This window comes from Pseudoliparis swirei, chromosome 5, assembly GCF_029220125.1.
Source record: "Pseudoliparis swirei isolate HS2019 ecotype Mariana Trench chromosome 5, NWPU_hadal_v1, whole genome shotgun sequence".
NCBI classification, from domain to species: domain Eukaryota; kingdom Metazoa; phylum Chordata; class Actinopteri; order Perciformes; family Liparidae; genus Pseudoliparis; species Pseudoliparis swirei.
In genome coordinates this window covers 23,876,088-23,891,842 of record NC_079392.1, presented here as the reverse complement: position 1 = coordinate 23,891,842, position 15,755 = coordinate 23,876,088, and the positions used below count along the sequence as shown (strand labels likewise).

Here is a 15,755-nt window from a genome sequence, read left to right as displayed (position 1 = left end):
GTATATATACACATACATATACATATGTATATATATATATACATACATATACATATGTATATATACACATATATATATATACATATGTATATATATATGTATATACATATATATATGTATGTATAGGCCTTGGCCCAGATACCTGCTTGTTGTTTGCAATGGAACTTTGCTTGTTTATCATTCAGTCCCAAGGCCACAGCTAATTACACGATCTGTTAGGAGATCCTCTGCTTGTTGAAGTGTACCACTCACAAACACAGGAGGCCCATGTGGTATCTATTCTCCCCAGAATGCAGAGCTGCTCATCTTGTAAACACGCCGACGGTCAGTTTTAGATCAGAGGAGTAACTGCGCCCGCATGCATCTATTGTGTTATTAGCTCCGGTGTTGCCCGGCGTCGACTGTTTGCCGGCTACGAGTCATAGGCTACAACTGCGTGAGCAAAATATGTAAACATTCAACACACAGTGTACACGACAGTGGAAGAAGAACCCAAGTCATTTATTTCAGTAAAACTACTAATACCACACAGTGAAAATACAACACGAGGACAAGTCGTGCTTTTAACTGGTTGTGGAATCAAACTGATATCACTGTATGAACGACAGAATTAAGCAAGACTGTAATTGAGCAGATACCTCTTTAACAAATTTCCCCTTGGGGATTAATAAAGTATATATCTATCTATCTTCTAGATATTCTTAATGCTCGTCATCGGTGCCAATGGGTTATATGTTTAAGAAAAATTAGGTAAAATCATGCATGTTCAATAAAAACTCCTTGGGCTCAGATTCCAGCAAAGAGAGTAGACAATTGCAGAAAAGGGTAGATACTAAAGTTCAGTCCAAGTACATTGAATTTGTACTTTTACTGCAGTAACATTCCAGCTGATGCAGGCAACATATTCAAACAACACACGCTGGAAAACCACACACACACACCTACACACCTACACACACACACGCCATATCCTCACCCACACAAACAGACAGAATACCTGCCAAAGACAACGCTCAGGACATTCCAGACGAGAATATTCTCTCGTCTTCTTCTATTACACACACCTGGTACTTGTCTTTTGTTCACACTTGTCTAGCAGCCGCGGAATTTCGTGAAGAAATGTTATATGCGTTGTTTTATTAAATTGAGAACCTCCTGTGGAGGTGTGGTGGAGCTATGTCGGCTGGGCCGAACAGAGAACCCTCTGTCTCTCCAACATGATATCCTTCATGTGCTCAATGTCCTCGTGTTTTCTCAGACTGCATGCTGCATTGTGTAATGCTCAGTCACAATAAGCATAGGCTACAAGGGTCTTGCGGCATTGTGACATTTTGCTAATTAACTTTTTTGTAGGCCTATAGACCTTTTTAAACCTAGCAACAGGCACGTGCACAGACATTTTGGGGGGCAGGTGCTCAAACCCCAAAAAAGGGCACCCAATGCTAAAAAAAAATTCTGACAGAGTTGAAGCATTAGCAGCAATACACTGATGATGCAATACATCCTCGACCTGCGTTTCCTCTGGGCAGCATCAGACCACTAGCTTACATTTTCTTTATGAATAAAGATGAATTATTATATAGCAACAACAGTACAAGCGTTCTGATTGGCTAATGGGTCGTCATGCCAGCCATGTATTGCCCTCCTCGCTGGTCTGATACGGATCCATATTGCCCTCTGACGTCATTTTCAAAATGAGCGATATTGATAGACATCAACAGCCAAGAGCAGTGGTCCTCAAACTCCGGCCCGCAGGCCGGATACGGCCCGCCTCCACATTTGGCCCGGCCCTCTGAACAAGAGAGGCATTATAATTTTTTTTTCAGTCTGGCCACGCAAATCCGAGACTAGCCCCTGTTAAATAGAACGGAATAAGAATTCTCTCTCTCTCTTTTCTCTCTCTCCTCTCTCTTCTCTCTCCCTCTTTCTCTTTTCTCTCTCTCTCCTCTCTTCTCTCTTTCTCTCTCTCTCTTCTCTCTCTCCCTCTCTCTCTCTTTTCTCTCTCTCTCTTCTCTCTCTCTCTCTTCTCTCTCTCTTCTTTCTCTTCTCTCTCTCCCTCTCTCTATTCTCTAAACATAACTAACGTCAGGAAACGCCGCAGGGTTGCCAGGTCTGTGTGACAAAACCAGCCCAATGGCCAATTAAAACCAGCCCAAAAACCAGCCCAATATCAGAACTCAAAATATGCCCGTGCCAAACCATATACACTGCTTTTAAAGTCCATGTCCAGTACCGCTGCTAACCATGTTGGTGTCCTAAGCATAACTCCTTCATGATGGGGGGGGCAGGGGGGGCGCAAGTGACTTTTTTTCGTCAGGCGCCGGCATCGGAGCTCTGCGGCGCACGCGAGACGGGGATCGGAGTCGTGTTAACGCGACACGTAGAGACAGAATGACATGCTGCTGTAGAGACGACCAACAACAGACGGATTGGAAGCTCATTCTGCACATGCGTTAAATGCGTTAAAAAAATTTAAATAATTAATCCTGTAATTTAATCATAACGCGTTAACGCGTTATTTTTCACAGCACTAATATATATATATATATAGTTCTTTGAAATAAGTTTTTTTGAGAAATCATAGGTTAGGGCACTTATAAGCTAGATAGCTTCAGCCTCGACCCTTTCGGTCAGCCACTTTCTTCTTTTGTTGAATTCTGATTGTTGTATATTTTGCTGATCGAAATAAACTAAACTAAAATAAAATAAAATAAAATAAAATAAACTAAACTAAACTAAACTAAGGGGTTAAAAGGGCCCCATTTGTGAATCCCACAGAACCAAACCCCCCCCCGGGATGGGGTGTAGGAGTAATCACACGAGGTGATTCTCGCCAAACCGTCCCACCCCGTTGGGGAGGTAGGCGATTCATAATCATACTCGCCTATGAATCGCTCCTCCCGTGTAGGCGATTCTGAACCGCCTACCGCCCACCGCTCCTGTGAGATTCACAAATCCCTGCTGCTTTGCTGGAAATCACTTCTACTTACAGACTCTGGTCCGGGGCTCCGTGACGTCACTAGCACCAAAGCGCTTAGATGTCACGTGACAATGTTTCCATGGTGACGGACAAGGTCGCGGAGATCGAAGGCACTGCGCGGATGTGTCGGCGTGTACGTGCTGATCTGGAGTCAGTTTGGTAGGATTTGGGTATAAATAAATTATTTCATTTAAAATATGGATTTTTATTTAAAGATATTCATGTAATTTGCATGCAAAATAGGTCTACCCGAACCAGCGGACAAAAAATTCAACCCGCGGCAACAATTCAAAAGTAGCCCAATTCCGCGGGAAAACCGCGGACCTGGCAACACTGGCAGCGGAGCATGTCGGGGCGAAATTCTCACAATAACTCAAATAAATGCCCCGCCGGATGATAAAACACATTTGGGGGAACTTGATGACAGAGAGAGTAACTTTTATTCTTAAATACGGATGAATAAAAAAAATGTGTCTCCAGCAAAAAGGGCACTTTTTTCATCCAGGGCAAAGGGGCGGAGCTTGAGCACCACTAGGGGTCTATCTGTGCACGTGCCTGCCTAGCAACATACACATAAACATTATAAATGGGCTTATTTGAGTACTTCCTGTTGCGTTTGTTAATCCAGTAGCTGACAGGAAGTAAACTTAATGGCAACATAATGGCAAAGAGAATGATCTGCTAGCTAAAGGCTAATGTTAGCATGCTAACGGAATTACAAGGACAATGCTAACATGCTATTGTACTGTACAAATGTACTGTTAGCACATCTTAGTGTATTTCGTTAGCATGCTAACATGAGCTAATTAAGAACAGTTACACAGTACAGCAGCTGAGGCTGATGTGAAAGTCACAACACTAGTTCTTAAGGTATTTCGTAACAACCACAGTGCTAGCTTGGTTTAACCAGGCTTAGCACTGCACATTAGCGTGTGACAAGTCGGCATTGCTACGTTTTTATACTGTTAAAACTACAGTATTTTAAACTGATCGCACTGTGCACAATTGGGCCAGATGTAATCTTATAAAACACGTCAATACAAGCAGATCAAGTCAAACTCTGCTCAAGCACCGGCAGTGAGTGACCACAAACACTTCACGGCCACAAAGGCGGTCGAACCTCACTTGCTAATTGTACCCATGTGTTGCGTCTGGCAAAATCTATATTTTGTTAGCTGCCCAGCGATGTAACCCCAAACACACTCTGTTGGATCCCTGCTGAGATTCAAACATGTGTCCACACATGTTGAGGACACGTCAGGTTTTAAAGGCCGCTTTGTTCACCACTAATGTTGACTTTTACAGCCTTTTAGCTTTTTGACCAGAGATCGTATCGTGTGTGTGTGTGTGTGTGTGTGTGTGTGTGTGTGTGTGTGTGTGTGTGATGCACGGTGTGTCTGGAGGGAGAGAGAGTCTTCGATGGGTGGGACTGAAAACAAGTGACGCATGACTAAGAGGCCCAGGAAGTTCCAGCAGGCGGCTGTTATTGCTGAGTGTGTAAGTGTGTGTAAGTGTGTGTGGGTGTGTGTGGGTGTGCCTTTGTGTATATTTGTGTGTGTGCCGGAGTGTGACTCGGGGGCCCAGAGGGACCGTGTGGGGCAATCCCGGCCCGAGTGTCTGGAAAAACACTGTGGGGTGACAAAAGCAGCAGTGTCTCTTGCAGCATATCTGGCTGCAAAACTTCTTTTTTTTGCCTCTGATGAAAAGAAATGAAATAAGTAGACAGAGAAAACAACACACCTTGTCTGCACGTACTTGCATGTGTAGACACAAAAGCACCTTAATTACAGCGGCAGCAAGAAGTCTAATGAGTGACTTCCACCCCTTGCAGTGTTTTACAGCACATGTTTCAATCCGCATCACATGCAAGAACACATCTAAATCATACTTAATTGGAAAATTATTCATAATAAAACTAAATAACTCTTCTAAATAAGTATTTTATTCCAAATCCAGATCAGAAGAGATGTTGAACTACGGGATGTGGAAGGTCGCAGAGTTGTTTTCTGCTGCTCTCAGGACCGGTCGCTCACCCAAAGTCACTCACTCCCCAGATTGCGTTGCTACAATGAGCATTGGACTGGGTTGGCGGTGACAAACTGGGCGCAGAGAGACAATAGCTTACCTCAGCCAGGCAGACATAGCAAACCTCGGTGATATCAGACCCTCCCTAATCTCAGCCCATGGGACAGTTGTGTCTTTCCTGCTCCCACATGGCCAGATCAGACACAATGCTGGCCGAGCGAGGACATCAGGACCTAACTAGGTTACATGATGAGATTTGCTCTGAGGAAACATCCAGTTTTATTATATCTAATTATGTCTATGTTATGCATGCTCAGCTGGGAAATTAGACCATTGGGTCACTTAAAGTTTGCAGTTATTTCACGGTTATTTCATTAGAGCATGTGGCAAACAGGATTGTTCTGCATGATAATGAACACCATTCTGGGCTGCTCTCCTAAGGAGCATAAGATTGGACATTTGTCAATCCAAAATCAGGCCAGACGGTTTGAGAGACGTGATTGGCTGATGGGAGGTCGTACGGGAACTCCTACTTACTCTCAACATGTGTTGCCAAGCACCAGAGATACTGACGTGTTTATGGTCGTGAATCTGCAGTTGTGGTAATTGCATTAAGGATACCTGTGGGGAAAAAAAATCATATTGAGGACATTTTAATATACAACATCAAAAATAAACACAGACCTGAAAAAAACACAGAACATCAATCCCGTTTTCCTCCAGCTCTTATGAAACCCAATGATCTCTGAGTCCTTCACTGCTATCTCAGGGCCGCCAGATTAGCCGCCAGCAATAACTTGGCTGTGTTCACTCAAGAGAATCTCTTTCCCATGTGAATAGCTATTAATTTACTGTTTGATGTCTCAGATTTGACACTGAATAAAGTGGTTCCAACAACTACTGTCAAATATTCAAGGACAACTCACAAATCCACCTTAGACGAGATGCACGGCTCATAACCAGATGCTACTTTTAGACGCTTGAAGTATGTCTGTTGGGCTCAAGAGATGGCTGACAGGAATCCAGTGGAAAAGTTAAATGTGTCAAAAATAAATCCAAAATTGTGCCAGATTGTAAAAAACACATCTCTGCTTCATATGTGAAGAGGGAGAGCTGGCGGCCCTGAACCTGCAGGGATAAGACACAAGCTCAGTGGTGAATCACTATACAGCTTTTGTTAGGGGGAGGAATTCAGAACATCTTAACCCGGTTTGCCCCAACATATAATATTAATATAATCTCATAGATTCTAAAGGAAATTGACCAAGAAGTGCATTGTCTCCTCAGTGCCTGAGTACATTGTGAAATACAGTGACACTCTTCAACAACAAGTGATGCACAAAAGCGCCACCGTGTGGCGATCTTCTGTACCACATACGCATGTTAGTGTTTTTCAAATGATTATAAATTAATACTCCAACTCTTCACAGTAATAATAAACAATAATCAGTTTCATTAATGTATTATATTTACACCAATTGTGAAACAATTAATTGATTGTAATTTTTTGAAATATCACATTAATCGTAGTCTGTAATACAATATACAGTAAGTATAATCGATCGAAAATTGTAATTACATATTCTTCATATATGTAGTATATTTTTAGAGTGTTTTTGCTGCGTATTGCATAATTCAGTCACACGGTCGTCGTGTTTTCGCGGAGGGTTTTGACCCTTCCGGTGCTCCGTAGTCCTTCCTCCCCTCTACCTGTTTAGTGGTTAAAGATGGCGGAAGCTCCTCTATGGCCCAGCCGGTTCTTCTGCCACAGATGCTCCGCGGAGATTAGTCCTCGGCTTCCCGTAAGTACCGTGTACAGAAATCAAAGACGGGGACAACCGGACAAGCGAAACACCGGTTGGCGTTGTCGTTACTTTAATTTAAATATAAATGGCGGCGGGGCCAAACTGATCGCATGCTAACGGTATTAGCCCGCTTTTCTCGCTCACGCTATCCGGCGTTAGCCCCGGCGTGTTATCTTAAGCAGCGGATCCATCCGCGCACATTCACGAACTGCGTAGTCGTTACAAACGGAGCACAACTTTTGTGTAATATTACAACCACATTGGCTGGTTTATAAGTTCACGTGTGGTTTTTTGGCCTAACTGGTAACGCTAGCTAGCTGATGTTATCTCGCAATAACTGGTAACGGACACTGCTCGCCTCCACTTACGGGTGTTTATTTATTAGAGAAACGCTGTCAAGACCGGCCTGACTCTGTGAGCCAGACTGTGACCCACGTATGCGAACGATCCAGCAGCAACGATGCCACTGCGTCCCTGTTTTTGTCTGTTGCCATTCACTGACGCTCACCAGTGGCTGTCTGTGGCTAGAATGATCCGTCATGGAGCTGCAGGTGTGTCACCATGCACGACGAGAGAAGACATTGAATTCTGGTTATTATGACATTTAAAAACCACACAAAATATAGTGGATTGACACATTGTTCCTGTCGGAATGAAGGTTTAGAAAGGACCACTGTGTGTGTGTGTGTGTGCGTGCGTGTGTGTGTGAGAGTGAGAGACTGTGTCAGTGAGAGACTGTGTGTGTGTGTGTGTGTGTGTGTGAGAGACTGTGTGTGTGTGAGTGAGAGACTGTGTGTGAGTGAGAGACTGTGTGTGTGTGAGTGAGAGACTGTGTGTGTGTGTGAGTGAGAGACTGTGTGTGTGTGTGAGAGAGACTGTGTGTGTGTGTGTGTGAGAGACTATGTGTGTGTGAGAGACTGTGTGTGTGTGTGTGTGTGAGAGAGAGACTGTGTGTGTGTGTGAGAGAGAGACTGTGTGTGTGAGAGAGAGACTGTGTGTGTGTGTGTGTGTGAGAGAGACTGTGTGTGTGTGTGTGAGAGACTGTGTGTGTGTGTGAGTGAGACTGTATGTGTGTGTGTGTGAGAGACTGTGTGTGTGTGTGTGTGAGAGACTGTATGTGTGTTTGTGTGTGAGAGACTGTGTGTGAGTGTGTGTGTGTGTGTGTGAGAGACTGTATGTGTGTGTGTGTGTGTGTGTGAGACTGTGTGAGAGACTATGTGTGTGTGTGAGTGAGAGACTGTGAGAGACTGTGTGAGAGACTATGTGTGTGTGTGTGTGTGTGAGAGACTGTGTGTGTGAGAGACTGTGTGTGTGTGTGTGTGAGACTGTGTGTGTGTGTGTGTGAGAGACTGTGTGTGTGTGAGAGACTGTGTGTGTGTGTGAGTGAGAGAGACTGTGTGTGAGAGACTGTGTGTGTGTGTGTGAGAGACTATGTGTGTGTGAGAGACTGTATGTGTGTGTGTGTGTGAGAGACTGTGTGTGTGTGTGTGAGAGACTGTATGTGTGTGTGTGAGAGACTGTGTGTGAGTGTGTGTGTGTGTGAGTGAGAGAGACTGTGTGTGTGAGAGACTGTATGTGTGTGTGTGTGTGTGTGTGAGAGACTGTATGTGTGTGAGAGACTGTATGTGTGTGTGTGTGTGAGAGACTGTATGTGTGTGAGATGTGTGAGTGAGACTGTGTCTGAGAGACTGTATGTGTGTGTGTGTGTGTGTGTGTGTGTGAGAGACTGTATGTGTGTGTGTGTGTGTGTGTGTCTGAGAGACTATGTGTGTGTGAGTGAGAGACTATGTGTGTGTGTGTGTGTGTGTGTGTGTGAGTGTGTGTGTGAGAGACTGTGTGAGAGACTATGTGTGTGTGTGAGTGAGAGACTGTGTGTGAGAGACTGTGTGTGTGTGTGTGTGTGTGTGAGTGAGACTGTGTGTGTGTGTGAGAGACTGTGTGTGTGTGTGAGAGACTGTGTGTGTGTGAGAGACTGTGTGTGTGTGTGAGAGACTGTGTGTGTGTGTGAGAGACTATGTGTGTGTGTGTGAGTGAGAGACTATGTGTGTGTGTGTGTGAGAGAGACTGTATGTGTGTGTGAGTGAGAGACTGTGTGTGAGAGACTGTGTGTGTGTGTGTGTGTGTGTGTGTGTGAGAGACTATGTGTGTGTGTGTGAGAGACTGTATGTGTGTGTGTGAGTGAGAGACTGTGAGAGACTGTATGTGTGTGTGTGTGTGTGTCTGAGAGACTGTATGTGTGTGTGTGTGAGTGAGAGACTGTGTGTGAGAGACTGTATGTGTGTGTGTGTGTGAGTGAGAGACTGTGTGTGAGACTGTGTGTGTGTGAGTGAGAGACTGTGTGTGTGTGTGAGAGACTGTGTGTGTGTGTGTGTGAGAGACTGTGTGTGTGTGAGTGAGTGAGAGACTGTGTGTGTGTGTGTGAGTGAGAGACTGTGTGTGTGTGTGAGTGAGTGAGAGACTGTGTGTGTGTGTGCATAATGAGTTAAGCAGTCTGACATCCTGAGGGAAGAAGCTCCGCCTCTTTCTGGAGTTGTTGGGCTTCATACGCTGGTTTGCATCCCCTGTCCTTGGTGTTGATGGCGTTCCCTCATCAAACTGACCGCCGCTCAGGCCGCTTTCAATCGTGTCCCAATAGATGACGCGACGCCATCGGAGAACAGGTGACTTGTTGACACCTGCCAATTACAAGGCAACTAATTGTTGTCTGTGGCAGGTAAAAGCTCCAGATCCACATTCAGACCCTTAGCTCTCTTGGTCAGATTGTTGATGTGTGTGTGTGTGTGTGGTGATAGAAATGTGTTGCTTTATTCGCTTGCTGCATACTGTGACACGCTCATGGTCTTTTTCACAGGTTTACATGATGAGTGATGCAGCTGTTTTGTAAAAGTAGATATTTGGGAATGTTCTGATGAGTCCTCTGTTTGTTTCCAGGAGTATACATGTCCGAGATGTGACTCTGGGTTTATCGAGGAACTGCTGGAGGAGAGACGGTGTGTATACATTTCCTTTACGACTGTTCTAGACTGCCACCGTTCATTATGGATTAAAAAGATATCCGTAAAATAATATTCCTACAATGCGTTGCCTTTTTAAACCCGTGTCTCTGTTTGTTTGGCCGCCATTCCTAACAGCTGTTACTCGCCAACATGCGCCGACCAGCGTCACATTCCTCACACTTGGTCAAAGAAGCTGATTCTGACCATACAGTAGCTGATATTTAGCATTAAAGAACATTAAAACCAAATAGTGTTATGATGCGTTGATATACTTATGCTAATCGATGCCATTGTGAAGCTGCGTAGAGCAGTCACAATACATATTGCTGCTTCTTTTTTTTTTACAGCGTAATATAATATTTATTACAGTCGGTCCTCTATCCCCTTTTTGTAACTATTGTCACGGAAATTCAAGTTATTTCCGTTAAAATGGCATCGCAACAATACATTTCATGTGAAATCAGATGGTTAAGTGGCACGGATAAAGGGAAGAAATTAGATCAAATAAATATAAGACCCTCAAGTTCATGATTGGAAACTATTAAACCTTAGTATCACTGAGAAATAACTGTCAACTACTTGTCCTCTGTTCAGCGCTGACAACGTCTCCACGTCTGCCATCTCCAGCGGGCCCCAGAACCAGCAACCATTTGAGGTTTCTATCCGATTATTTTCTCTATCACACACACACACACACACACACCCTCTCTCTCGGTCCATCTACACCAGGGGCGTCAGGCTCACCTTCACCGTGGGCCATATCGGCATCATGCCGCCTCTTAAAGGGCCGGTGTCACTGAAGCGGTGTATAAACTACTCCTGAATATATTGTTAAATAACTCTCTTTGCATTTGATTATTGTTTATTCGTGAGTAGAACTATTGTACACAAGAACATTTTTCTTATTATATCCAATTTAATTTGTAACCTTCAAAATAAAAGCACAGGATATAACGGTGATCATGTGTCTTTCAAACCGCCAGGGGCTGCATAAAATGACGTGGGCCTTGTGTTTGACACCTGTGATCTACACTGTTGTATCATATCAAAATTTACTAAAATAGCTACCATTAGCATTTATTTGATGTTCTACTGCACATGATGGTCACCTCTGGGTTGCCAATGACCAAAGTTTAAAGTGATATTATTTTAAGTGATTGGGCTGTTTTTAAACTAATTATCAGAATCAGAAACCGTTTTATTGCCAGGAATGTTTACACAAACGAGGATTTTTTTTTTTGGCGGAAGGTGCAACATTTAGACATGACAAACAACAATCAATGCGACAGCAACAGTGAACTTAAGTATAAGATAAAGATAGATAAAAATAAAGATAAAGTGCTCGGACAACAAATAACGTTAAAGTGTTTAGGTGTGTGTTTCAAGTGACGTGTGTTTAAGTTAAAGTGCATGTTAAAGTGATGGAGGAGGAGGAGGAGAGGGGGAGGGGGGGGGGGAGGAGGAGGACCCACTGTATTATGGCTGTGAGGATGCTGTTGTCTCGGTAAACAAGGAGAATATGGATGCCAGCACTCATCTCCAGTGGGTTTAAATGTGACCCGACAGTCAACAGAACTCGTAACGCTTCGGGTGTTTTTGTATCGGCAATAAACAGTTGTGTATATGAAGCGAGATCACAAAGCTTCCCCGGTTTCTACAGACAAGATTCCACAATGTCATTGTGTGCTTTCACCCGTTTTTCTCCCAGAATCCGGACCAGCAATTGTTCACATTCCCTTCTGGCTACGGCCAGTTTGCCCTGGGCGTCTTTGACGACCGCTTCGACTTCGGGGCCGGACAGGGAGTGGAGGACAACAGGGACGCTGAAAACAGGCGAGAAAGGGAAACGGCGTCGCGGCAACGGTACGGCGCCAGGCAACCGAGGAGTCGTCATGGTTCGAGGCGGCAAGCGGGGAGGCAGGAGGGAGTTCCGACCCTCGAGGGGTACGTCTTGGTGAAGGCTGTCACGACCTAATTAGTTCATTAAAGGATATTTTTCGCCATGGAACTTATTTTTGATCGTGTTCATGATCAAAACTGGACCAATTTAAAAGACACTGTGGTTCCCATTGGTTACTTCTGTACAAAAACATGGGCATTCCAGGTTGAACCTTTGTTTCTATCAACACATCTGTATCACAGCTGTATCTTCTCTTTTGTAGAATCATCCAGCAACTAGTGAATGGAATCATTGCACCCACTGCAATGCCAAATATCGGTGTTGGACCCTGGTGAGTGTCTGAGACCCACTTATATTTAACCAGAAAGCAAGTCTTCATGCCTCTTGGTTGCTCTAATGTTCGACTCCTTTCTTAAAGGGGTGTTCTTCACTCTAATCCTATGGATTATGCCTGGGGGGCTAATGGACTAGACGCAATTATAACTCAGGTATTTTTCAGAAACCTTTTTTAAAAATGTTTTTGAAGTGATTGCTGTGCTTATTCCAAAATGTTGGTTGTAATTTATTTTCTATCTTTGTCCCGCTCTCGTATTTAGCTATTAAACCAGTTTGAGAACACGGGGCCTCCGCCCGCCGATAGGGATAAAATAAAAACTCTTCCTACAGTACAAATTACAGAGGAGCACGTTGGTAAGTAAAAAAACTAAAGAGTGTAACTGAATGTTTTATGACTTGTTTTCTGAGGATGTCTGCTGCAAATCTGAACAGCAGTATAGTTTTCCTTAAAAGGAATGGTTGCATGCTGTCATATTGCAGTTCAAATGTAATGCAAATATCATTTTGCCAGACGAGCTGGGCTTTTAACATAAGAATGTTTCTTTTGAAGCATCTCACCAGAGACTTGAGTTAATAATTCACGAGCGCTCAAATGCATAATTCTGTAAGAAAACATTTGCTTCCGACGCGTAACTCAAACGGTGCACTTATTTGATAATCTACTACAAGATGCATGTTTAGTCGTCTTAAAATCATTATCTGAGAATTGGTAGACGGCGTCTTCTTCATATTCGGATTACAGATCAGATCATATTCAGTATTCCGTCTCGTTTGAAACTTTACTGTGTCTACTAATGACTAATGTATTTCTAAATAACATTGATGGTTAATTTCTAACCGTCTCTCGCTCAGTTTCAGGACTGGAATGTCCAGTGTGTAAAGAAGATTACAGTGTCGGAGAAAATGTGAGGCAGCTCCCGTGCAATCACATGTTCCACAATGATTGCATAGTCCCGTGGCTGGAACAGGTATTCAACATCCGAAAGCTCCCGCTACTTAAAGTACAACACAATGGGCACCCTTTTTTACCACCCCCTCTCTCACTCTTTCTCTCCAGCATGACACGTGTCCAGTGTGCAGGAAAAGCTTGTGTGGACAGAACACGGCGACGAACCCTCCAGAACTCTCAGGGATGAACTTTACCTCCTCCTCCTCCTCTTCCTCCGCCTCCTCATCTTCCTCGACTCCTCAGTCCTCGAGTTCGGCCAGCAACGAGAATTCCACTGATAACTCCTAGAGGGGGGGGATTGGGGGGGTGGGGGGGGGCGTTTAGTCCTCGTCGCCCTGCGAGCTGCTCATCGCTCCTGGGCTGCTGTTCTTCGGAGCGGTGACCTCCAGTCTCTCCCCGCTGAAGGTCAGAGACCCGAGTGCATCTCGAGCCTGATTGTGGGGGGGGGGGAACCTGATACGCCAGGTTTCACGTCCTTCCTCCCCGTCCTGTTGCGCCCATCGTCTTCGCCCGGGGTCCGAACAGAGGAAGGACGGAGCCCCGGAGCGCAGCTTCTGTCGGGGAGGATGTAGAGAAGCCGCGGAGACTTCAAGGGGCCTCGATCTGCCTGAAGTCGCCTCCCACGGGACGAGAGAACAAAAGAATCCAAAGGTAAAAGACTCGGGACAACGAGACAGTCGTGGTTCTTTCTTCCTTTCTTTCTTTTTTTTTAATCCAGACTGTGTGAAATTTGAAATGACCCACTTTTTTTGCTCATGAAGCAAAAAGAACTGTACATGTATTCCTTTTTTATAATTAGTATTCATATCTCACAGATAATATGACCCAAAGTGCACTGTAGTGCACTCTTACAAGTTTCTTCTTTATTTAGAATGATACTACATTTGACTCTCAATTTTATTCTTAATCTAAATTTATTGAAATTATTACCTGACGCCACACAGGTACACATGTTTGCACTTGAAATGATGTGGTAAATTTCAGTAATTCTGTGCCGTTTGGGTATTGATGCGGATATCATCGAGAAATTACATTCGCACAGATTTTGTGATCAGCAAATCTAAAACACTCAGAAACTTGTCAAAGTATTTTTGGGGGATTTTAAAAGTAAAGGATTTTCTGAAGTTGACTATTGATTTGCAGTATGATTGTGTCAAAAAGAAAATAGTGATATGAAAATAAAGCTGTTTTTGTGTGCTACCACTCAAAATGTGTGTGTGTCACTCTTTTAAGGTCTAATCGAGAGCGTCGGCAGTCGTACAAGGTACTGAAAGACATTTGATGCTGTGGTTGGACCCGATAATGGAGCTCAGTCATAAATAAAAAAACTGCCACGAACCAAAATGTAAGAATTGGGATGGTAAATTAGGTAATAGTCACTTGTTCTTCCGAATACAAATATATACATGTTTTTTTTGTCAGATGGGAGCTGTGCTGTTTTGTGTTTCCCAGTCTGGATTATTTGTCCCCTTTGTGACATCTCACAGACTCTTAGAACCACCGAGCACTACGAACGTATACATGCATCATGTGTCTGAAGTGTAGACAACCTCGCGATTATGTGTTTTTCTTGAAAATCTAAGTAGGCGGAGCTTCGCGGTCTGAGAAGCTTTTTTGTAGAGATGGTGGAGATTGACATGTGTAAACAAATTCAAGTCAATCGGACGTTCTGGGTGAGGGGCGTCGCAGGTCAAACTTCCAGGGGACGCTAGAGAGACATGTTCTTTTCCCCAAATTTGGCGTCTATATCACAAAGCTTACCAAATTTTGTGAGTTTTGGGTTGTGGCAAGTACCCCCAGTATGCGCCCAATGTTCCCCTTTCAGAATAACAATAGTTTCAATGCAGTCGGTTCTGAGATTTCAAAATGCGGCCTTAGTTCAAAGGCACGTATATAGTAAACAGGGTTTCTATTACGTCTTTCAATGGGGTACTTTCCTATTAAATGTTATCGATAAGCAAATAAATTCTGCTTCCGCTCATTGTTTAGCCTTGCACACATTTCCTCTTCATTGTACCTCTTCTCCTCTGGGGTTTGGGTTCAAAGGCCTTTTCATCCGAGAGGATTGTTATGGATGTTTTTGGTCTCGCTAGATGACGAGTGGATACGCTTTACAATGTGAAATAGATCAATATTCTGTTTATTGTGAGCTTTTGTGCCTTTTTTTTCAACTATGTACCTTGGGATATGCCCAGCTGTTTTAAAATGTAGCTACTACAGATTTAAAGTTTAGATCTAGAAGTTTAAAACTAATGTGTAGGTGTTCTTTCTTTTCAGGGTTGCAACCTGAATTTAAAGTGGAATTAGATGATGTGAACCTACATTCAAACAGATTTCCAATAGGTTGGCAGCATTTCAAGAAGCATTGGCACATCTGGATTTATTGATTTTTATTTATTTATTCATAAACAAAACAGGCATACTTATTTGTAGATGTGATCACTCTTTAACTCAGCATTGATTTTTCTTGGAATGCTGTGCTGGGTGTAATGTCTCATTCATACAGAGTCCTTGTTTTCTATTGGATGAAACAAGACACTAGAATCTTGACTTTAGCACTGTAACATTTAGCCGAGGAGATGAAAACCTCACAATTCAGTCTTTAAATATTGCAGATATTTTCTTTCAGTCTTTGCTCTCACACACTGACAACTGAGTGACATTCCTTCAGAGGCTTTTATTTTGTATATGGCTGATGTGAATGTTAATCCCGTCAGCGTGCGATAGGAAATGTGTTGCTTTCCAAAAGAAAAGAGCTACTTAA

At 43.5% G+C, this 15,755-nt stretch overlaps 1 protein-coding gene across 1 annotated transcript; it reads left to right on the top strand.

Moving 5' to 3' along the window:
* Positions 1-6,731: 6,731 nt before the first annotated feature.
* On the top strand, positions 6,732-14,201 carry LOC130194374 (E3 ubiquitin-protein ligase RNF126-like). Its single transcript, XM_056415358.1, has 9 exons — positions 6,732-6,807; positions 9,742-9,800; positions 10,401-10,461; positions 11,515-11,750; positions 11,969-12,037; positions 12,125-12,194; positions 12,303-12,396; positions 12,895-13,010; positions 13,100-14,201. Exons 1-9 carry the CDS (start codon positions 6,733-6,735, stop codon positions 13,277-13,279), a joined length of 960 nt encoding a protein of 319 aa, XP_056271333.1. The 5' UTR covers position 6,732; the 3' UTR covers positions 13,280-14,201.
* Positions 14,202-15,755: the final 1,554 nt, after the last annotated feature.

Excerpts from the sequence above, each read along its gene's own strand:
- LOC130194374 (XM_056415358.1), top strand. The coding sequence starts at position 6,733 with ATGGCGGAAGCTCCTCTATGGCCCAGCCGGTTCTTCTGCCACAGATGC. Across the intron at positions 11,751-11,968 it reads GGAGTTCCGACCCTCGAGGG|AATCATCCAGCAACTAGTGA; the intron begins GTACGTCTTGGT and ends TCTCTTTTGTAG. Across the intron at positions 12,195-12,302 it reads TAGACGCAATTATAACTCAG|CTATTAAACCAGTTTGAGAA; the intron begins GTATTTTTCAGA and ends TCTCGTATTTAG.